The sequence below is a fragment of the Hippocampus guttulatus genome, chromosome 8, assembly GCF_054856545.1.
Source record: "Hippocampus guttulatus isolate MCC_2025c chromosome 8, RoL_Hgut_1.0, whole genome shotgun sequence".
In the NCBI taxonomy this organism is placed as follows: Eukaryota; Metazoa; Chordata; class Actinopteri; order Syngnathiformes; family Syngnathidae; genus Hippocampus; species Hippocampus guttulatus.
Genome location: NC_141268.1, coordinates 15963270 through 15987052, shown reverse-complemented (window position 1 = coordinate 15987052; position 23783 = coordinate 15963270). Strand labels below are relative to the sequence as shown.

Genomic DNA, 23783 nt, shown 5'->3' with positions numbered 1-23783 from the left:
AGGATGCCACAAGATGAGCCCAAAGCACTACATTTTTCTAAATGAAGCTGCTCAGCTCACTTCACTTAGTTGCAGTGCAGGATAGGTGAATCGGCAAATCGCGACTACCTCTCAGACAGTGTCGATACTGAGCATTGCCATCTTTGTATAGGCAAAATTATTGCCGCAGCGATCACCGCTTAGTTAATAATCGCACTGGATCTTGACATGAACACGTCGCATCTCAGCTCACGTCACTGTAGTTCAAGGTCCTTCCAGCGGGGTGATAAAGTTGTGTGCCAGGCTCACAGGTTTAAGTGGTTGCCATTTTGTGTGTGTTTTTGTGACCTGCTTCCGACTCAGACCCCGCCCCCCATAGAATATTAACCTGTGGTGTGCCAGTCTTACATTGTGCATCCGCAATGTTGTCCGCCCTCTCCTCTTAGTCCTGTCAGTCAACACGCCGTGTGCAAAGCCAGTGGTGACTCTGTTCTGTCTCTGTCACGTAAAACATAAAAGTATTCAATCATTGTGTACATGTGGTCAGTGTTTACTAGGTCAATGTGTCAGGGACCTTAAAGTTTTGATGAAGTCATTAATACAGGTCTTTGATTTTAAAGCCAACAGAGACTCCTCAGGTGGATGAACTGGGGGTAAGATGCGACATCTCCAGCCCCTTCTCCTTAGGGCCTTTGCATACATTTGTTTCTTACGTTTCAGTTCTTATCTGAATTCAGTTTTCTCTTTTCATACGAAGGTTTTCCTTTCCTGTATTTTGATTTCCTCTCCTCTTGTTTGTTTTGCTCATGTATCCTTTAAAGTAGTTGTTTTGGAAATAGTTATTTCTACAAGGAGCGTGTGTCACTCAAACGTGGCGCCACGTGCGCCCCCGCCCCCATTTTTTTTTTTTGAGGTGACAGCTGGTTTCATGTACCAGCTTCTCACGTTTGTAGTGTTGACACTTCTTACATGGTTTCTGCCCGCACCAATGTGGGGTAGTTACTCATGGATGACCCCCCCCCCCCTCCCCCATTCCTGGGATAAGGTCACCCAGTCCTGACCTAGCAACCTCCTGGCCGACCCGTTTTCGGGTTGGTCCCACTGTGACTCTGCATGCAGTGACTCTGGAGTGAGGGTGCCATGCTTGTGCAGAATTGTCCTGTCAAGTATGGCAAGGTTTTCTCCAGCATGCCTGCCTCCTTGCTTCTTCTCCTTGTAGGTCACTGCAGTGACACCACTGCCGACAGTGCTTTGGACTTGGGTCGACAGAAACATATGAGGCGCAGTTCTGCGTTTTTTCCTCCAAATCCGAAATTTGGCCACATTTTCATGAAGCGGTACAGTTCAGTTTTCCGTGAAATCGGATCTGTCTTGCGTTTGAATGTAGCTGCATCAGCTGTATAGTGACCAATTAAATGATCTTACATTTGTCAACATTCACACGTCATACCATAACTGAATTTTGCTTTCAACTAAACCGTCCGAGATTTCATGCCATGTAAGTACATTTGTGAATCAATTGATACGAGATAATAATTATTTCATAATACAGTAAATACTTTTGGTGGATTTTTTTTTTTTTGCGGGCTTGTGTGCTGTTAGGTTTTTCAAATATAAAATGTGTGCCTTAGCTTTCATAAATGTTCCAATACACTGATATAATACACTGATATATAGCATGACATGGTAGCTAAGCATTGCAATCAATTTAACAAACAAGAGAAAATTGTACTAAACGGCGTCAGTGTCAGTGTGCTAAAAAAGTAACACAAATTAATTTCATCTTCTCAACAAAACTTGCTGCATGTAGTAAAAAAGAGTATTTATTTATTGTAACCACAATTTGAGTTGACAAATGCGTGCACTGAATCCATCATTACACATCACAAAAAGTCAGGCTAACTTACCAACGTACTAAACGTATTCATTTGATGGTTTCATATTCGTAGCCTCGAAGTGTTTATGATACAAATATTGAACGGAATTAGGATTTTGCTACTACGTTAGCATCAGGTAGTAAGAGACATTCGTATGCTTCGATGCTGTTAGCCCGCTGTTGACCAAGAGTCAGTTGAGATTGTAGCTCCACCCTCCAACTACAATACTGTACCACCCAACTGTTGCTATCACAAAATCTTACGCTACCAGTTCATTACATTGGTACCTTTAACCATAGCCCCTCCCCCAAACTGAATGAAGAAATAAAGCCAAACTAATGTTTAACAGAGCTGTACCATTTGGTGGAAATGTGGCCATATCAAGATCTCTTTCAAATTGCCATTTCGACATGCAGTGCTGCTCTTCCAGCCCAGATGTTTCTGGACCAGAGTTCACAACTTCTCATCTCGCCCAGGTTTCCTGCGTCCTGTGCTGCGGCCATGCCTGCCTCTGACTTTTGGAACCCTTTTTTTCCCCCCCAGAACACGGAGGACAGCGCCCGCATCTCCATCACCTTCTTCCGTCTCTTTCGAGTCATGCGGCTCGTCAAGCTGCTCAGCAGAGGGGAGGGCATCCGCACTCTTCTTTGGACCTTCATCAAATCCTTCCAGGTGAGTTCTTGGATAAGCAACCAAAAAAGTGAAAACAATTATTTTGTTCAAGTGTTATCCTAATGTTTTTACTCTCTTATTATTTCTTCTAGGCTCTGCCATACGTCGCTCTTCTGATAGCGATGCTTTTCTTCATCTATGCTGTCATTGGAATGCAGGTTGGTACCAAAACATAATACCACGGCCATTTTTTTTTTCCTTCTCACACTAATGGACCCTCTAAATTAGGTCTTTGGGAAAATTGCAATGGTGGATGGCACGCACATCAACAGAAACAATAACTTCCAGACCTTCCCTCAGGCCGTGCTCCTCCTCTTCAGGTGTGTAAGATTTTATCAACATTCTGACAAAAAAAATCAAATATTGATTGCAATGTCATTGATATTGTTTGGCCAGATGTGCCACTGGAGAGGCGTGGCAAGAGATCATGTTGGCCTGCATGCCGGGAAAGTTGTGTGACCCCGAGTCGGACTACAACCCCGGGGAGGAGATGACATGTGGCAGTGGATTTGCAATCATTTACTTCATCACCTTCTACATGCTCTGCGCGTTTTTGGTATCGAGACCTGACATCAGTTGAACTGCATATGAAACTGTTATTTCATTGATTCATTTTAGTATCCTTTGGCCTCTTTTCCATTGGACTCTTCTGCTTGACTGAACTCACTATTGATAGTTTCCATGAGAACAAAAAGGCACTTCCAGTGGTTGCCGTACAGGTTTCTGACCTACTGAAGTACTGGCCTCTGTATTCTTCTTATTATTATTTTTTCTTATTCCCAGCAGTCTCTTCACTTAATTTTCTATCGCTTCCCCTTTATTGTATGACAAGTTTTAGATGCCCTTATCTACACTTGTAGATTCTGGTTTTGAGTGAAACGAGCTATTCTATTTCTATATTCAAATGACTGAATGTCTTCTCTATATTTCTGACTGCACATCTTTATTTTATTTTTTTATTCTTCAGATTATTAATTTGTTTGTGGCCGTCATCATGGACAACTTTGACTATTTAACACGGGATTGGTCCATTCTTGGTCCACACCACTTGGATGAATTCAAGAGAATTTGGTCGGAGTATGACCCGGAGGCCAAGTATGATTTTGGTTAATAATACGACATCCATTTCTGTTTGCGGCTAATTTATTTTTTCCTCCATGATTTAAATCGCATTTTCTGTGCATCCAGGGGACGAATTAAACATCTGGACGTGGTAACACTTCTTCGACGAATCCAGCCTCCTCTGGGATTTGGTAAACTGTGTCCTCATCGAGTGGCTTGCAAGGTCTCCTTTTACTTCTCTTTTTATTGTCGCGCTTTAAAGAGGCCACAACATTAGGTACAGCTGCACCTAACGCAACTCCAGCCATCCATTTTCTATGCTAATCAGTGTTACGAGTGACTTTGGGTCAGCGTTACGCCTTGGACCGGTTGCAATGATATGACTGTATACCGGAAAACAAAATTACACATTTTCACACCTATGGACAATTGAGAGTCTCCAATTAACCTAACATGCATGTTTATGAAATGGGGGGGGGGGGGGGGGGGGGGGTACTCAGACAAACACACGTAAGCACAGCGACCATGAATGCAGAGTCTCAGAACTGCGAGACATTCATCCATTTTGTGCTGTCACTGAAAACTGAGCGTCATTAACTTTGAAAACAGAATTTTTGGATCACGTTTTGTCTGTTCACTTTTGACTTAAGCAGATGTACCGAATGTGGTGACCGTTTGATTATGAAGCGCTGACATATACAACCTTGATGTTCAATCTCTTGCCTTCTCTCCCCTTTCAGAGACTGGTGGCCATGAATATGCCTCTCAACAGCGATGGCACGGTGATGTTTAATGCGACTCTTTTTGCACTGGTGCGAACAGCCCTCAAGATCAAAACTGAAGGTGAAAATCAACGCTTCGTGGACGAATGGCCAATTGTTATTATTGCAACTCGTGATCATATGTCTCAAAAAATGGGTCGTCTCGGTGCAGGTAATCTGGAGCAGGCCAACGAGGAGCTTCGAGCTGTCATCAAAAAAATCTGGAAGAGAACCAGCATGAAGCTACTGGATCAAGTGGTGCCGCCTGCTGGTGGTCAGTCACACTCACCTTACTTCCTTCTGGCAGGAAAACTCTCCTTACGACTCACACATGCGCAGGCACGTACACCCGCATTTTTTGAGGGAAGGTGCTCAAGCACCCGCTGCCCAGATGATTCATGCAATGAACATTAAACAGTTGTATGAGTGCTACTGGTGTATTTATTTCTGTGAACACAGTCAACGCAGTCAGCAATACAACTATTACCAAAGGAGGTGAAGGGAAGCTAGAGTACATCTAAAAAGCCGACCCACCTCTGTTCAAAACTGCAGGTTTTCATGGGAAACCATTGAAAACGTTTCCCTCCCATTATTAGTTAATTGTTAGATGCTTGAGCACCACCTCATGTGTGCACGTGCCCGAACACGCAGACTCTCTCTCAAAGGGTCTTTCACGTATCGCGGCGTCGCTGCCCATCTTCTCCTGGTTTGCTGTCCGTGTGTTTTCAACTCACTCTTTTCCTGTCTCAGATCCTGACGGAGGCTACTGATGTCGGGCTTTCAGGCACTCCTGATTTTTCTGTGTCTCCCTCTGTTTCTCTTCACTCACTTATATCTCTGTTTGTGTCCAAATCTCTGAAGCACTTCAGAATATTCTGAAGCAGTTCTGTTTTAGGGTGGTGGCATGGAACTAGAGTTGCCTCTCTTTCTCTCTCTCTCTGAACTCTGTCCCCAGCACGCTTGCTTAAAGTGATCCAGACCCCTGCTTCACAATGATTCTCCCGCATTCTTGCCCACTAAAAGACATAGGAACCTCTTTTTCATGTGTGCATACATTGTCTTGAGCATTAGTCATCAAATCAAACATAATCCAAGTCTAAATATCCAAATTTAATTACATTTTCACTAACAAATGAAATGTAATAAATAGTCCCATAATTTCGACCTCCACTGCCTCCAAATGCTGAGTTTTGACTATAACTTTCGAGCATTCAATGAATCATCAAGTTCATAAGTTGTAGTTTGTTCCAGTGATGTCGAACTGCCATTTGATCATAGAAACCATCAATACCACACAAAAACACAAAATAACAGCTTGCAACTGTGCCATGTACGTTATTTGGTGCACTTATCAATCAAGTTTTAAATAACCGATTGAAAACAATTCAATAAAAGACATCATACTCACCAGAGATGCTGAGTGCTAAAATGTTTTCATGTGTGATCCCTACAGTCGGGCGTCCCGGTAGTCCAGTGGTTAGCACGTCGGCTTCACAGTGCAGAGGTACCGGGTTCGATTCCAGCTCCGGCCTCCCTGTGTGGAGTTTGCATGTTCTCCCCTGCGTGGGTTTTCTCCGGGTGCTCCGGTTTCCTCCCTCATTCCAAAAACATGCACGGCAGGCTGATTGGACGCTCTACATTGTCCCTAGGTGTGAGTGTGGGCGTGTATGGTTGTTCGTCTCTGTGTGCCCTGCGATTGGCTGGCAACTGATTCAGGGTGTCCCCCGCCCACTGCCCGAAGACGGCTGGGATAGGCTCCAGCACCCCCCGCGACCCTAGTGAGGATCAAGCGGTTCGGAAAATGGATGGATGGATCCCTACAGTCATGTTTTGCTCGTCCCATTTGGCTTGCTCTGACTGCGAGGACGAATTTGAAATCTGATTGGTTTAAAAAATAATAATTATATTCCTAATACAGTTTAGTTATATTGGCCAGCACTATTGATTCTGGACAAATTGTCATTCAGAAATCTAATTAAATGTCCAAATTGAAGTTGTGCAGCCAAGAGAAACACTATATCAGTATTATATCATGACCGCTTTAATAATTGCCATATAATCTCTCCTAAAGAGTCAATTTATTCATTTTCCGAATTAAGACAGAGTACATACTAGTTTTCTTCTTTTCTCTAAATTTTAACCATAAAATTTGGAGTGAATTTTGAGTCATAGGGGAGAACACTTGGAACATTAACAGCTCTTGAGTGCACAAATCCACTAATCTAATCTCAACCATCTACTAAATCATCCATTTTTTTCTTCTTTTTTTCATTATGAATTTCGATTGATGAAGATGCATCTAGCCCGTCAAAATAGAGGCCTATCAATTGGTCCTAAAGCGCTTCTCTGCAGGCCTGTGGTGCTGAAGCAAAAATAACGAGTGGAGAAGGCGCTCTCTCTCTCTCTCTCTCTCTCGCTCACTCCCCCCCCCCCCCCTCCCTCCACATGTGGTTTTGTATGTGCCGACCAGCTGACCCAGGAAGCATTTGTGTGGTCTGTTCACTCAGATGATGAGGTAACCGTGGGGAAGTTCTATGCCACCTTCCTGATACAGGACTACTTTAGGAAATTCAAGAAACGTAAAGAGGAAGGCCTGGTGGGTGCACACCCCTCCCAGAACAGCACAGCCATTGCACTGCAGGTGAGTCTCTGCCAGGTCCAGTTGGGACTCGGTGTGTGAGCGAAGCCAGACACCTGTCAACGCATTTTAAAAGCACTCGAATGTTGCGTGTAGAACGTGTTTGTGTGCATTTCATTCAAATTTCATCAAGTGTGCTAATGTTATGGTTTGTGATCCAGCAGGACGTTCATCTCTGTACAGTATGGATATGTTACTTATGTGGCGTGGAGCTCGAATTTTTGTCCCTTTTTTATTTTATTTTTTATTTTATTTTTTTCCAATGTCACACATGTTGATGTTAAGCGTGTTCCATCGTCTCACGTGATATCTGTGCAGCACCGTTCATGAAATTCACCTCCACAGCTTGTTTTCTGGTCACAATTTTACACCTGCACAATCTGGTGAGATTTTACACAAGCAACCGCATTAATAATCACATTTTTGTAGTTTTAAATGATCTGCCAATGTCAAATCCCAATCTGATAACATGGCACTGCATCAGAAAAAGAAATCATTCCAGAATTGATTAATTTGAATCAAAGTCTCCCAAGATGATATAACTTTTTACATGGCGATAAGTCTCATGCAGCAGTGGGTCAAACCAAGTAAACAAATCTTTTTATAGCACATCGGGGGTGAATCACAAAATAATGATGCAAACAAATTACATGTAAGTATCCTGTCTGAAATAAGAGAAATCTTTTTGATATTTCGCTTTCGCTTCACCACACAAATGGCAAACAAAATATCATGTACCGGTAATAGAAAATTCAGCGACTGTTCCACTTTGTGCCACAGTATTATTTTGCAGCTTTATGACCGTAAATAATGAAGAAATTGTTAAAAAAAAAGAAGAAGAAGAAAAACACATTGTGATCGAATCAGGACAGTTATAGTTTTGTTTAGGTTTTTTCTGACATGTAAGTGCTGTGTTCATGTACAGAATACAGCCCGAATTCTTTAGCGACACATCGAGAGCAGGTGACATTCAGCTGCGCACATCTGTCTGTCTGTGCATGTCCGTCTGCGCCGTCAATGTCAAGTGTCACAAACTCAAGCAGGCGTGTGTGTGTGCGGTTGTGGCTGTAAGACGTCCCATTTTCCTTTCTCAAAGTCGTCCGCAGCAGTGCTTAGCCCTTTTATTGTCATGGTTACAGGCTGGGCTCCGCACTCTCCATGATATTGGCCCCGAAATTCGCCGAGCGATATCATGTGACCTGCAAGATGATGAACTAGTAGACTTTATACCAGAGGAAGACGAGGAAATATATAGGGTAATTGATTTGATTTTACCTGACAGGGATGATGTTTGTGACATGACATGCCACTTTTCACTATATGGACGTAAAATGTGAGACACACAGTTCAATCAATTAATGAGTGCATTTAAAGCCCTGCAAAATGAAATTTGTTTCGAAATATATTATATACTGTATGTTTGAAACTGTTTGCTAAAAATGCAGTTGTTAGTACTGAATTATGGTGGTGTAGGGTTTAAATGTTTTCCGCTATTTCAGTTTTCCTGATTTTTGGAGGGGGCTCGGCTAACACCAGTGTAGCATGTAGCCATGAGTCCCTCCTTTCCCACTAAATAAGAACTTAAGTGCCATTGTTTGCATCATTAGTTATCCGGCGCAATTGCGAGTTACTTCCTATTACTATTTTTAGGCCTCTTCATCTACGGCGTTAGCTAGCTAGCTATCCCTACACCCTGAAAATGTGTATTCCTTAGAAGCCACCATTTACAAAACAGCTCAGTGTTAAGTTTTCTGTTCCGGCATGGTTGTGCCCCCGTGCACATGAGAGGCCTGATCTATAAAACACCTTTGGAATAAACTAGAACGATGGTGCCAATGGCCTTCTCTCAGGTTCAACTCAGTGTCCTCGCAAATGTTCTTTTGGATGAGCATACAGTACAAAAATTCTCTGAAAATGGTTGCTTGAAGCTGTTCTAGCTGCAAAAAAAAAACAAAAAAACATTCATACTTCTTTACAGTGTAATTGCCAAGTGTTCCCACATGTTTGTCCATATAGTGCACATGTATAATATGTAATAGGCCAATGATACTTTTATATGGGAATATATAGTGAAGCCTATCTGCAAAGAAAAAAAAACACCCATCCATTTATTGTTTTGTTCTCTTTTGAGTTTTTCTTTTCATCATTTCGAATTCAAGACAAAATGTCTTCATTTTCTCCACACAAGCCATACACCCATAAGTCAGCTTCCTATTTTGCTCATATCAATTATGAAATCAGACTTAACATCAAACACTTAACTTACCTGCATTCGAAGTAATGAAAGTGTCGGAGGCGTCACCGTACGTATCCGTTGGCAGCGTAATGGCGGGCTGTTTGGCAACCACCTGATGAACGGAGGTCATCGGCGATCCAATGGCCACCAGACCAACGCGACGCAGCGGCCTCTGCAGGTGCAGCCGCCCCCGCACTACGCTCACATGGAACAACCGGTGGGCCGGCTTTCTCGAGCCAACGCCATGTCCCACGCCAACCACCGTCACCATCACCACCACCACCATCACCACCACCGCCACCACAACAACTCCTACGGCAAGTCACCGAAATCCACCAACATCAACCTCAACAATGCCAACAAGTCCAGTTTACCCAATGGGGGCCACCATCGCTACTATGAACACGCCCCTCCCAATGGCTACCCAGGTCATCGCGGCTCCTACTATGACTATGAAAAGGCCCGGACCCCACAAGCTCAAAGGTACCCACTCACGCATCCTTTCTGCAGCAGCCATTTGCGCACTTGTGTTGTCTGTCATGGATGGTTATTGAATATGTGCATCACTCCCCCCCCCCCTTTTTTTTTTTTTTAAATGCCAGCTATTAGAGGCACTGATCCATTCTTTTAAACATATTGTAGGAAATTATGGGGCTATTACTCGTTAATCAGTTCATTTGCATGCCGTAGTCTTAATTTGAGTAGATGTATCCTGCCAAAACAATGTGAATAATGTCCTCACAGACTTACTGGTAATTTAATAGTTGTCCAATAGTTCATCAAATAATGGCTGGAAGCCTCAATTTATATATTCAACTGAACGGAAGAGCAGGCGTTTATTTGTATTATTTATTTGTAGAAAAGGATGGAGCTAGACATGCTCATTGTGCCTACGGAGAATTGTTGATTCAGTGTTGTAATGGGACTGGAACATGCAACTGTCGCACTAGCATGTGTGCTGTTATTTAACTTGGCAAGAGCCAGATTAATACTTGACTCGGTTAGATAAATAAACTCTTTCATGTTAATTCATGGTTCGTTTGCCTTTATTAAGTATAACCTCAAAGACCAAAAAAAATATTAATAATAAAACTGCATGTGAAGGGGACCTTGAAAAAAATAATTGAATCTTAAATCGCAATGTTAAAGGGAAAAAAAATCGAAAAGAGATTCTGTTTCAAAATCATTCTTCCCCTAATTCTCATTAATATTGCTCAAACTGCGCTTTGTTTAAAGAAAGAACCAAAACCTCCATTACTGTGTGCTGCTTGGGTACTCAAGAGTGGGAGAGAACAAACAGTACCATCTAAAAGAAAAAAGTGCCGAGGGCACCTCCATTTTATTTCTCTGAGAGGTGTTCATTCATTCTAACGACCAGTTCAGGCACCACATCTCTTAAAGCGGAAATCGCTAACTGAGGATGAACAGGAATGAACTGTCATAGCTTCAGTTGAGAGTTGCATTGCAGTTCTTTTTAATAACAGGCATTGATTCGGTTATTTATCGGTTTTGTTTATGTCACTGAAAATGTATGGTTATTAAAGTAAAGAAAAAGCTTACCTTCATTCAGCTCCAACCGAGAGGAAGTGAATTCTGCTGCTGCTGCAAAAAAAAAAAAAAAAAGCCGGATGACTGTATTTGTCTTCAGGCATCCGGGCAGAATCCAGCTTCTTATCAAGCCTTCCCCCTTTTTCACAAATCTTTATTCATTCCCCAGTTGATCACAAACACGCTGTGGCACTGACACGTCATTTCACATTACCACCAGTGCGGCACCAAGATGGGCCCCTTTCCCCCCCCGTGGCACCCATGAAGTGTGTGGGACAATTTCATTTCCATTTTTTTTCCCCAAAACACTTTCTCATTTTGGGAATAAAAAAATGGGATTGTCAAACACACTGGAGTACATGTCCACCACCATGCTCTTTCTTCCTCATACATATGTATTAGTGCTGTATATGTTCCGTATACTGTATGATATACAGTAAAGAGCTGTATGATATACAGTATATATCACTCTTCTCCTGCTTTTTCTCTCTGTGTTCTCTCCCTTTTTCCTCCCTAACTCGAATGCTTTCTCTCGACCACCCCTCTGCCGTCTTGGACAGAAGGCGCTACTATGAGACCTATGTTAGGTATGTTGTTTTTCCAGGTTTGGCACAAGCAGTAACAAGCAAATGGCTGCTTTTTGTCTTACGGATTGGCTTATGGCTGGCTCACTTTCACGCTTAAATGATGTTTTACAAACATTGCGACCACCTGTAGGCTTGCATCTGCATGGCGGTGCATGACACAAGTCTAGTACACTTGCCGACTCTAAGCCATGCACCCGGAATTCCCGTCAGGTCCCACGGTGGGGATAGACGGCATCCTACCATCCGCAGAGAGGAGGAGCTGGATGAAGATCATTTGTCTGGCGAGTATTTCAGTGGAGAGGAGTTTTATGAAGATGACAGCATGCTCTCAGGGGACAGGTAGGCCAACAACATGTTCACTGGTCTAAACATTGGATCCATGCAGTCGAATGAGACCTTGTACAAGAGCTATCTCACAACATTCTTCATTTACAAAGAAAATGCTGCTCAGTAACATGGCTGTGTTAATTAAACAACATGTGTGTTAGAATTTTTTTTTTTTTTTTTTTGGTGCAACTTGTGTCGAATTGTGCTACTCCAAGAGCAGTTTCTGAATCTCAGGGTTTATTGAGTACATTCTAATGTCTTACAGCACATTCATGATATTTGTGCTCCTTAGCTCCGTTGCATTTCATGTTCTGCCCCTTTTGTAAAAATGTATCAAACATGATATTTTTTGGACATATGATTTGTTGCAAGGTACCAGAACAGTGATACAGAGTATGAGACTCCCAAAGGGTACCATCATCCTGACAGTTACTATGACGATGACGAACAGCCCCTCTACTGTGACTCAAGGAGGTCCCCAAAAAGACGTTTGCTCCCTGCCACGCCTGAAGGCTTGAATGGTACTGACCTGCTTCATAAGTTGTCTTCATATACTTTATAATGATGCTGGAAAAGTCTCATTAAGACCTTTTTATAATTCACTGGTTCCTTTTTTAGGGGGTCGCTGAAACGGATTAATGGCATTTCTATTTTTTTTAATGAACCAATTCAACTTGTGTTTCAAGGCCCCACTGCATTCTACAAAATTACAAATCCAATACATATTGCTAAATGTTAGCAAACTTACATTGTGAACACCCGTTTGATTGTGAAGGAGCATCATGTCCGGTAATAATTATGCCTCTTGCCTTGAATGTCGCTAAACCATCCTAACATGTAAATGATGTAATATTTGCTACCTATTTCATTCTACTTAAAAATATTTCACAAGCCCTAGTTTCTAACTGAGTATGTGCAATTTTTAAACCACTTACATGCACTCACTTACTGGTCCATGGGTGTTGCACAGGTCACAGGAGGCCCTCTTTCAACTTTGAGTGTCTGCGCAGGCAGGGTAGCCAGGATGAGCTTCCACATCAACGTACTGCCCTACCACTGCACCTTATGCAGCACCAGGTAACGAGAAGGAAAAAAAAAAAGTCACCTTCCAGTGCAAACTCGCATTTACAGTCAAGTGAGGGCTACACCTGTGTGAAATCTGACTCAGCAGTCACTGCAGTTTATCCTTCTTTCTAACATGCATTTTGCACTTTATATTTAATACAGAGTAGTCATGACGCTGGAAAATTTATGCGTACAGGAAGAAGAGACCTGTGGTATCTTCCGGCGTTTTAGAAAAAGAATAGTTTAGTCTATCAACCAATAGCTGGAGGTAATGTTCTAAGACTGAGAATCATAGATTATTGCATAAATGATTTTTCATTCGGTATGTGTGTCTGCCGAACATACAGTATGCGAGTGTCTTCTGTGGCCGGCGGAGCTTTACCAATTGACCGGCAATCTCCTCGCCTGCAGGTCATGGCCGTAGCAGGCCTGGACTCCAGCAGAGCCCACCGCCTCTCCCCAACGCGCTCCACCCGCTCCTGGGCCACGCCCCCTGCCACCCCAGCCAGTAAAGACCATTCACCGTACTACACCCCCCTCATCCGTGTAGACCACCCACACAGGGATAGCACCGCCAGCAGCCACGTATCGGTGCGCAAGAGCTCCTGGTACTCTGACGACCCCGAGTTCACGCAGAGGACATACTCGCCCATCCACCTGCAGGTGCCGCCCGAGTACCACAGCCAGTACCAACAGAAGCGAGGAAGCGCCACCAGCCTCGTTGAAGCGGCAAGTTTTTGTCAAATTACATCTTCCTTTAGTTCATTTCAATTCAAATAATATCACCCAACACTACTTAGATAGCCGAACTGGGTCACGTGGGAGGAGCTTAAACGACACACAGTATACACTTTGTATGTAACAATTTGCAAAAGAACTTTTCTTTTCCTGACTTTGTTTTTCGTGCAGGTTTTAATATCAGAGGGCCTCGGGAGGTACGCCAAGGATCCCAAGTTTGTTGCCGCCACCAAGCACGAGATCGCGGACGCCTGCGAGATGACGATCGATGAGATGGAGAGCGCGGCCAGTCACTTGCTGAATGGCGGCATGGCGCCCGTTATCAACGGGGTCAACGTGTTCCCTCTTCTGACCGCGGGGGGCTTCGAACTGCAGGACCCGGTTGCCAGCTACAGCGACGACGAACCAGAGACGGAACCCAGGGCTCCCTACGAAGAGGACCTGGCCGACGAGATGATTTGCATCACAACTTTATAGCAGAAAAGGACCCTTGGCAGACTACGATCAGTGAAAATACAAGACTAATTGTATTCATAGGCTCTGACCAAAAGAAGTGCCTTCAGTCTGAAGAGAAAGGCATAGAGAAGAGAGACACACACGAGTCTCGAGCTTTTTGAAAGGAAACTTCTCTCCCTGCCAGCAAAGAACGTCACAGTATAGAGCCCTGCGGAGCACCGAGGGGCCATCTTGACCTTCCTTCCTGTCAAAGGGCTTGAGCTGGGGGTCCAGGCAGAGACCATCCAGGATAAGTGGCGCGGACGTGCCATGCTCTTTCGGGCTGGTGTGTTCGGGTGATGACAATCAGATGTACGATGTCATTACCTCAGTCACTTTATTAAAGGTTTGGCATATCATGCAAGTTTTCAATGCAAGCATAGAAAGGCATATCTCCTCCCCCAGCCCCCCCGCCCCCTTTGAGTCTGATTTGATCCCTTTGTCCCGTGATGCTAACAGTAGTCGTGCTGCAGCCGAGTCACACAGCAGAGCTGCGACAAACGGAATTATGCAGGAACTAACGTGTTAACCTTTTTGAAGCGGCTAAAAAGCATTTGCGAGAAATGCACTAGTAGGCAGGTTGTTTGAAATTGTAGAATAGCCTGGTTAATATTTCCTAGCTGAGGTGCTGTAAATTGTATTATAAAATACGTGACACTTTGTAAAGAGATATTCTATATTTTGTAATTAGGTATGATTTCAATGATCAGCAATATGGACCATTCTGATGTGCGATAAAATCAGACCACCATTGATTATGTACCATTTGCTGCATTTGATTTGTCTTTTATGTTCTGTGTTAATACACAGCATTTATTTTCGCAGTTTTAAAAAAATATATTTATTTATTTATTTATTTATTTTCCCTGCGGTCGCGGTTTTAAGAGGTTCTGCTTTTGTGAGCAACATTAACTGCACAAGTCAAGCAGGTTTGACTTAGCACAAGAGAGGTCGTCATTGTATGGTTTAAAGTGAAAAGCCTTTTTTAAATGGCGAGCCCCGTGATCCCCTCGTGCTGGCATGCTTAACAGATGCAGCCAGTGCATTTGTATGCGTCTTTATTTTTAATGAAATTGATGCTGCTTTATTCTTTGTTCTTCAAAACCTTAGTAGGGTTGCTCCCAATTAAAATGCCTTTTTTGCTGCTGAAAGAAGACAAAAAGATGGATGGTAGAGCTAAAATAATGGAGGTCTAAATGATTTTCCATCAAAGCTGGTGCTGGGGTTTTTGTGAATGACTGATGGGTCCTTTTAAGACTTTCTGTGAAATTTCATCTTGAGTGTGTGAGGGCTGCGTCCACTTTGGTGGCAGGAGTCGGTGAAGCGGATGCGAGGTGATCTGTTGAGAGGCGAAGCAATACTAAAAGAGACCCCCACCCCTTCCTCACACCCCCCCCCCCCCTGCCTACCTGGCGTCGAGTATACCTCGTTTGGCAAAGGTGACAACATATCATTGTCTCAATGTATCAATGTGTCCTACTGGGGAGTCTTAAAACAGGGTTAACGGTGGATGTGCGTGCAACGTGGCAAGAGGCCGAAACTGGATGGACAATGAACACAAGTGAACTTTCATTACAGGATGCAGTGCTAACTAAAGTAGGCTTTGCCATGACGAGTTTAACTAAGCGTCAAGAACATTTAAGGTTCATGTGATCTGTTGTAGGTGTTTGCTTCCGTCGGCGTGTGCGTGCTCTGTCTGCTACTTTAACCGTCATGACAATGTAGATTTTCCATGATGTGTGCACATTGAAAGGGCTCTTTGAAATGTTTGTGCGTTTTAAAAAAAACAAAAAACAACAACAACGATAAATGTGTTCTCGTCCTTTTGCAGCTGACAAAAGGAATGCACATAACTGGCACATTGTCCTATTCGTAGCAATTGATGAACTGAAAATATGCATTATTTTGTAAACACTTTTAAGCATTGAGTTAATCTAAAGATGAAAAGAACTTACTTTTACCTCAAGTCAGGGATTCCTGAAAAAAAAGAGTAAATAGTAACTTGGTTGAGTCTTAAGTATTAGCACATAGCTGTTTGTCTCTACACACGTAAGTGTATTGTGCTTCTGTTTCTCCTTTTTCTAAAACTGATTTGTGTATTAAGGTGAGACAATTTTGTACTTTTTGGTGACTGTGTGTATGGTTTAGTGGAATCTATATTTGTCATTCACACCTCATCTTACAATGCTGGGAATGAAAGAGAGTCAAAAGAATATTTTTAAGGTGCGTCGTTGCTCTGCTGGGAGAACAAAAAAATGGATTAAATTACCAGTTTACAGAGAAACGCACTGTTTCTATCACTTTTCTTCACATGGTTATATATAGAATTACTTTTATTAACGTTCTTAAATCTGTATTGAAATAGAAGGTGTAAAATATGTACAAATTATTGGAAAGACCCATGATAATGTTCTCGACTTGAAAGTCTTGATATTTGCTCTTAAATGTTTCTTTTTGGTTGGCATCAATCTCTTAGTAGCAAATGCTTTAATATATCACATTGGGTTTCATAACAATGCATTTTTCATTTGAGTTGGGCCTTGTCTTTATTGAAATCAATTAAGTTATTTATTTTCTATTGAGCATCATTGAATAAACTTATGCTGAATTATGGTTCTTTTTCCCCCCTGGTTTTCAAGAAATGCTTGACTCCACCATCAGTACTGTCATTTAAACAATGCACACAATTGTGGAAATCTTTTTATCCATGCTTCACATGTTCGAGAGAATTATAGAGGTATTGGTGTCAGGCAAGCGCTTGTTGAATGATTATTGTAGGCCCTTTGGAGCTTTCAGGCTGGAGACACTTTGTTGGTTGTCATCACCATGGTGGCCGCCTCCGACGCCTCTTCAGCCAGCCACGGCTCCTTACCACACAGCAGGAAAGGCACTGCATACCTACGGAACTAAAATCAACAAGAAGGTGTCATAAGATTTATGTTTATGGTAATGAGTTGGATGTTTGCACACTGTAAAAACACAACGTATATTTTCTTTTGGGGCGGGGGCTAAAACAGTAATTGGAGTTAGAACAACTTAAGAATATGAATTATTCACATTTATGGCAACGATGTTAGCACAACAAAGTAAGCAAATTGTTTGTTGCGTAGTTTTTACTGTGTGTTAATATCCAATGAAGTACAGTACATTTATTTTTGCAATACTGTATCACACAAGGTTTTGCGCTTGTCACTTATTGACCACTAGATGGCAGCATCGAGTAGTTAATGGATTTTCCTTTTCCCTCTCGGTTCCGAGTACAAACCGAACTGTGAATCAATTGGTAGAGTGTCTGTTTTTCATCACCTGTTTGTTGCAGTAAATGTAGATGATGGGATTGTATACTGTGCTGCTCTTGGCCAAGTAAACGGGGACCGTTGCTACCAGTGGGTTAATCACCACATGCGGGTTGTACACCACCAGCATGGACAGGCCAGCATAAGGCATCCAACTTATCAAGAAGGTCAGGACCATGATGATGACCATGGACGCCACTCTCAGCTCCGCTTTAGCCACTGCACCGTCTTCCGCGCAGGTCAACTTTGATACCTGACGTAGGTAAGGTGGGGAAAAAGGAGTATCGAGAAAAGTCATGTAAGGTTTTGGTTTGCGCTTCGTAGTGTTTGTTACTTAAGACGAAATATATAATTGCATTGTGTTTGAAACTACCAAGTTAAAAAAATCGCTCTTTAGTAGGCGTAATAGTAACACTGAAAATTTTAGTAACAATGTTAGGTATCTGTGGGTACCTGCGGTTTACATGTGTGGAATTTACCTTCTGCCACATAGTGCTTTACAAACACTATCATCACCACCAGTTCTCATTGTTGCTGAATATAATTTCAGATCGCTAATTATGTTGTTAGCTAGGAGTTAGCTGACGTTTTTTTTTTAATCTAACTAGGAAACATTTCAGAGGTGGCACCTCTTATCTCTATTGGAATTGGAATGGGACAAACTAGCTGTTATGTCCTCTGACGTTTGTTAATATTAAAGCGAAGGTCCTACTGACAAACTAACTGATTGAATGCCCATGACCAGATAGTGTTTTGCTTCTCTTTCATAAACACAGGAATAAAATTTGCGATAAAATGTACAAAACGGTTACGTTTAATGGTGCCTATCAAGAGATGGAAATTCCCCACACTTTGTGGTCAGTGTAAGAGACTATATGTCCTTTCATTTTTTTGGCATTACCACCCCCAGTTGTGTAAAAGCCCACCTGATGCAACGTCCACATTAATTTAGTGTAGGATATCAGGATGATGGCGAAAGGAAGCGCAAAGCACACGGCGAAATAAACCAGGATGTAGGACACATGGCGAGGTTCTCGACTGTGCCAGTCCGGCGCGCAGGACGTCCCGACGCCTTCCAGCTCGTACCTGCCCCAGCCCAAAAGCGGGGGTATATTCCACGTTAGGGACCACAACCAGGACAAGGCGATGCCCCCACATGCATGCTTCTTTTGGAAGGTCATGTACCCCAAAGGTTTACATATGACAAACATCCTCTCCACAGCGATCAAGGCGACTGTACACAATGATGTGATGCCTGGAAAAGTAAGATGTGATAACTTGCAGTGTTTTAAAAGCCGCTCATGTTACTGTGTTCACTCACCAAACAAGGACACTGCAAAGCCCTCCATCACGCAGCCTGTTCTTCCCAGGGAGAAGTACCCCTGGGCGTTGTTGACGACAGACAGAACCCCCCCGGTCATGGCTGTGCCCAGGTCTGCCGCAGCCATGTTCACCAGAGCGTAGTTGAGCGGTTGCCTCAGCTGCTTGTGCATGAGGGACACAATGATCACTGTAGCGTTGAGAACGATGGCCGGCCCGGTGAAAAGGGCCATCACCACAGAGAGCGCGATGAAGCCCGTGCGTGACAGCGGAGGCTCCCCGTGCGGCGGGCCCATGTAGAGGGAGGAATTGGGAGTAAACGAGTGGTGCATGGATGCAGAGCTTTCAACGGCGAGGTCCTCTCGCCGCTTGATGTTCAATACCTGAGCCTAAGTGAGAGAGTGTCAAGATTACATGCCTTGAGTCAGAGTAAATCCTCAGGAACTGGATTTAACAAAGGATTAATTCCCCCCAAATGATCATCCGTGAACCCTCACCTTTTGCTTGATTTGTACTCACAAAGAATAGAAGTCACACTAAGCAGGTGTGAAAAGGCCACAGCACTTCAAATGCAACGGGTTAACTCAACTCAACTCCATTGTAAATACAGTACAAAGCACTTGAAGAACAACTACCTGTACAGCTGTAACAAATTGCTGTACATAAATATAAATTGAGCACTAGTTAGGAGGCAAGCCGCAGCATTTTGGACCAACTGGATACGCTTGTGGGAGGACTGGCTTACTCCAAAATACACTGTGTGACAGTAATCCATTGGACATGTAACAAAGACATGGATTACTGTTTCTAAGTGCAGTTGATAAAGGAGAGGTTTGACCTTAGTCAGCTCAAAAAGTCTCAAGCTGTGTTAGTAGCCAAGGAATATAAATTTTGAAAACACATAAAAATGGATAGTGACAAAGCAAAAAAACCCAACAAAATCAGTCAAACAACAGTTTGACTCTTGAAGTTCGGTCACTCGTCTCTCAAAGCACCACTGTATGAACTAATTTTATCAGTAATTATAAGAGATAGGGATCACAATGTATAAAACTCCACAGGGATCACTCTTAGAACCCTTTTGTTTGATATCCAGACTCTCCTTTTTGACACAAACACTGAGGAGTTGATTAATATATTTTTTTATACACATGATGCGTTATATGAACTGAGCCCACACTATGACATACTAACTTTCGTAGTTACATGTCTTTGACAGCATCTGCTGTGCTTACGTTTTTTTTTCCTTTTTAATACCCTGAATCCTCTGCTGCTTGTTCACATTTCTTCACTCACTGTAATTTGGTCACTGCATTTTTGCATGTGTGAGCAAAATGTTTATATCATGATTAGTGTTTTGTTTTCTAACCACAAACTGCATCCCTATTTTTTGGATGACGATACCAAGTATTTCTATTCTATTCTGGCGGGGGTCTACTGTGTATGAACCCGCCACCCTCGCCTCGTCTCCATTGTGAAAGGGTGATGTTAAGCCCTCAGGATTTAACACGACCAGAGGTGGCCCAAGTTTAACCTTCTAAGAGGTTTAGGTCCAATCAAGTTAAGACGGAGATTACAACTGTTTGGGTTGAGAGTTCATGTCCCGGTGATGCGCACTGTTAAATCATGACGACACCTTTGATTCTCATTGACCATATAACATTCACTGTCGTGTTTACACGTATAAATCATCCGGGGGAGCACTTTACTCAGGACTTAATGAGATGTAGCACCCAAAGCAATTTAATTCAACCATTATAATACTTCTGTTTCATTTGGCGCACTGTTCTAACAAATTGCCCTGTTGTTTCACTTTTTCTATGAGCTGCTACAATGGATTGTAAGACTGAAAAAGGACTTGCTCAAGGACACTTGGGCAGGTCTGAGTTAAGGACTCCCCTCACTTTCATGGCACAGAACTGCTTTATTGGACACTTAATTAAAGCATCCGAGCAGTCAGCATTGTGAGGTCACAACGATCTAAGCGCCTTATCGCCACATTCCAGACAGTTCGGGGCTCCTCACAACTTTGATGTACGACGCAATTACCCAACTAATAAAAGCTTCAGGTTGAAACACGGCTGCTTGTGATGGTGGTACCGCTGATGCTTGGGGTCACTGGTCAGGTGTCCAAAAATTGGGCATTATTCATGATCGGGAATATGCGCAAGTTTACATGAACGTAGCTCATTCTTCGAGTGAGCGAAGATATGCATAACGGACATTAGTGGATTCTTTTATTTTTGGCGTGGGGGTGGGGTTGGTCTACAGAGACACTTAACAATCTGCAAACTCATTGTCATCATGTTATACTGTACTATGAATCTTCTCTGAGAAACTTTCATGACGGTGCACTTCAGTTTGTGCGATCCAGTTCTTCCAATTCTCCCATCGATAATAGGACACTCTTTTTTTATCACTGATTTTCAAAGCAAGAGAAACCAGTCAACAAGAACAGCTTTAAGTTTCCATGTTTCCATCCGTTCCATCTTCTCTATTTCTATTCAGGGTCACGTCTGGTGCTAATTCCTACACCCATAATAATAATTCTATTAATATTAATATAATAATAATAATACCACAAAATGTTTTTTCTGGTATTTTCTAGTTCGCATTAATAACTTTAAAAAATACCAAGCAAATACCTTCGTTTTTTTCCCCCCCTTTTCAAAGAACCTGCCAGCATGAACTTTCAAATACATCCCATGAGCAAACTAGACTATTGAGTGATTGTGAATGGGCCAATGAGGAGGAATCAATTCCACGCCTGCTGCATAAAAATCATCTGGCCCCCTGGCTTGAACTGCATGATGCTGAAATGATTTTGCACGCAGGTTTTTTTGTCTTGCATGACATTGTGCATACTAATGCTCTTAGACCCTCTATGTTAAATAGCACTCTCATTCAAACAAATCTTAAGCCTCTGCTTCAGGTTAAGGCGCTTTCCCTATCGTACCAGTGCTTGCACAGTATATGAGGCTCCATATTGGCATGCAATTTCCCATTTAATATATTTTTAGGAGCAAAACCTCCATCTTTTTGATAAACACTCACACCTATTGAGTTATTTTAACGTTGGTAATTATGGTGGCAGGTGGAGAGCTTAGAAAAAAAAAGGTTTGAGAACCATCAATTGAGAGTCTTCAATGAACCTAACATGCGTGTATTTGGCATGTGTGAATATGCCGGCGGGTCCCCCCCCCCCCTCGCCCAAAAATATGAAAGCACCAGAAGAACATCCTGACTACAGTACTGTACACACAAAACCCAATCCAAGATTCAAACCACGAAGTTCAGAACTGCCTGGCGGGTGTGCTAAAGTACTGCCCTAATAATACGTACAATAATTATCTTTAAAATGCAAAATAAAATATACAAAACACTAGTTAGCAGGAAGTCTTTTCGTGTAAAAATACACCTCTCTCTCTCTCTCTCTCGCCCCCCCCCCCCTTCACCCTCCTCCATGATAGGGAATGGCGAAGAGGAGGAGGTCTGCTGTCACAGAAGGATAACGGCAGCCCAGGAAGAAGAAGACAACGGCTCACCGGGGTGCAGGTCCAGACCCCGCCACCGTTCCGGGATCACTTGTGTGGCCGAACATGATGCTTCTTCAGCCCACATACAGCATCGTCAGCCTGCCGCTGTGCATGCTGGCGGGCTTCAGCGTGCTACTACTGGAGGTGGCGGCGTCCCAGCAGGGGATCCCTCTGTCAGTGTGAGTGACAAGCGATTTTGGCGGGAGAGGTGTACGTCAGAAAAAAAAAATCACAATATACTGTATACTGTACATACTGTGGAGGGATTTTCCGAGCATGCAACTGGTCACGTGATGTTGAATAGTATTTTTAACAGCGCGGCCAGGCCGAATTTGTTGTTCGATTAAATAGTGAAACAGAGATGTTGAGGAAATTGTTTAATAAACATTTTCTCTGAATGTCGAAGAATTTTGAAGTACTTCGAAAAATTAAAGAACGCACGCATGAAATACAAGGATCGCATGATGGGAAAATGTTTGCTTTTGTTTACGTTCATTTTCCTCACTTATAAATAGTATTAAAATTTAGAATTGTTATTGTTTACTTTCTTCGCTGGTCATTTAAATTGTACACGGACAAATAGAACATGAAGATGAATGCAGTTTTTCCCGTTAAAACGAAAAGCAATTGTTGAAACATTTAAGAATTTCGTTTTGACGATTATTTCTCAATCAAGGAGGTTATTTTATTTATTTTTTAAGTCAATTTATTTTATTTATTTATAAGAAAATAATGTCGGATGAGGATCTTAATTATTTGAAATCACTCGTGTCATAGTAAAAATTTTATGGCGTGAGTTAAAAAAATAAACTTCAGTTTTCCTCCTTTGAGAATGGCGTACAAAAGTAAAAATATAACAAATATAATAGTTTGATAATACCAATAATAATAAAAATAAAAAGTATATGTGAAGTTAAATGATTTTTTTGTGTAAGGGTGGTTGTGAAAATATAGCCAATAAACATAATATGTGTTATAAGTAATTGTTATATATTTAATCTTATTTCTGATTAACATTCGCGAATGCATTGACTGAAATCTTGACAGATGTTTTTTCTCTAACTGTCAGCAATTTATCAAAAGTGAAAGTTCGCACTGCAGCACACGAAGTCGTGTTCCCAATTATGTGCAGATATATTTAGCATCATCATTACTTGTGGAGTGTGTGTGTTAAGCAAGTTGAAGGTTGGGGCATGTGCCATCACCTGATTATTTTCGTGCAAGGGTTGGTGGTGCGAGTGGGTGGTGTTTTTTGGGGGGTTTTTGTGGTGGTGGCGGAGAGGGTGGGGGGGGGGGAGACATGCAAAAAATGTCAACTACAAATTAAATTTTCTGTTCTGTTTGCCAGATTCTTTTGTTTCCTATTTTGCTTACGTGTTGTCTTCTTTCTGTCAGCGTAAAACTGTGGGCATCAGCTTTTGGTGGAGAGATTAAATCCATTTCTGCCAAATATTCTGGATCCCAGCTGCTGCAAAAGGTACTTAAACAAATTTTCAATAGACTTCTCTCCTTTGTCTGTTGATCATGCTGAGGCACAGTTGAACACTTTCATGCTGATTTCCATCCCTGATGCTTCCTTATATGCTTTGTGAATGTGCGTGAGTGTGTGAAAGTGTGTATGCATTTGTGTGTGTGTGTGTGTGCGT

General features: G+C 42.4%; 3 protein-coding genes across 19 annotated transcripts in view; 2 read left to right on the top strand and 1 right to left on the bottom strand.

The window, feature by feature from the left end:
* The window catches only part of cacna1da (calcium channel, voltage-dependent, L type, alpha 1D subunit, a), a 60413-nt gene extending 43815 nt beyond the window's left edge, over positions 1–16598 (top strand). For 5 of the 16 annotated variants that reach the window (XM_086118094.1, XM_086118095.1, XM_086118091.1 and 2 more), the window contains 17 exons: positions 2400–2528; positions 2621–2686; positions 2757–2848; positions 2925–3084; positions 3496–3623; positions 3717–3813; positions 4331–4433; positions 4524–4625; positions 6859–6992; positions 8129–8245; positions 9311–9708; positions 11334–11360; positions 11571–11699; positions 12060–12208; positions 12658–12764; positions 13164–13481; positions 13662–16598. In XM_086118094.1, the coding sequence (XP_085974220.1) occupies positions 2400–2528; positions 2621–2686; positions 2757–2848; positions 2925–3084; positions 3496–3623; positions 3717–3813; positions 4331–4433; positions 4524–4625; positions 6859–6992; positions 8129–8245; positions 9311–9708; positions 11334–11360; positions 11571–11699; positions 12060–12208; positions 12658–12764; positions 13164–13481; positions 13662–13967 (2562 nt within the window). In that variant the 3' untranslated portion in view covers positions 13968–16598. Of the gene's footprint in view, positions 1–599; positions 633–2399; positions 2529–2620; positions 2687–2756; positions 2849–2924; positions 3085–3495; positions 3624–3716; positions 3814–4330; positions 4626–6858; positions 6993–8128; positions 8246–9310; positions 9709–11333; positions 11361–11570; positions 11700–12059; positions 12209–12657; positions 12765–13163; positions 13482–13661 lie in introns of all 16 variants that reach the window. The other 11 variants (XM_086118084.1, XM_086118082.1, XM_086118083.1 and 8 more) reach the window with 7 other exon arrangements.
* Positions 16599–16738: 140 nt separating this feature from the next.
* LOC147201458 (parapinopsin-like) lies at positions 16739–23670 on the bottom strand. Its single transcript, XM_086118098.1, has 6 exons — positions 23512–23670; positions 22147–22308; positions 18603–18990; positions 18208–18536; positions 17292–17534; positions 16739–16891 (listed from the first exon to the last, which is right to left on the bottom strand). Exons 3-6 carry the CDS (start codon positions 18931–18933, stop codon positions 16778–16780), a joined length of 1017 nt encoding a protein of 338 aa, XP_085974224.1. The 5' UTR covers positions 18934–18990; positions 22147–22308; positions 23512–23670; the 3' UTR covers positions 16739–16777.
* Positions 22087–23783, top strand: part of cacna2d3 (calcium channel, voltage dependent, alpha2/delta subunit 3) — a 25679-nt gene continuing 23982 nt past the window's right edge. For both annotated transcript variants that reach the window (XM_086118097.1, XM_086118096.1), the window contains exons 1-2: positions 22087–22316; positions 23533–23614. In XM_086118097.1, the coding sequence (XP_085974223.1) occupies positions 22201–22316; positions 23533–23614 (198 nt within the window). In that variant the 5' untranslated portion in view covers positions 22087–22200. The remainder of the gene's footprint in view (positions 22317–23532; positions 23615–23783) is intronic.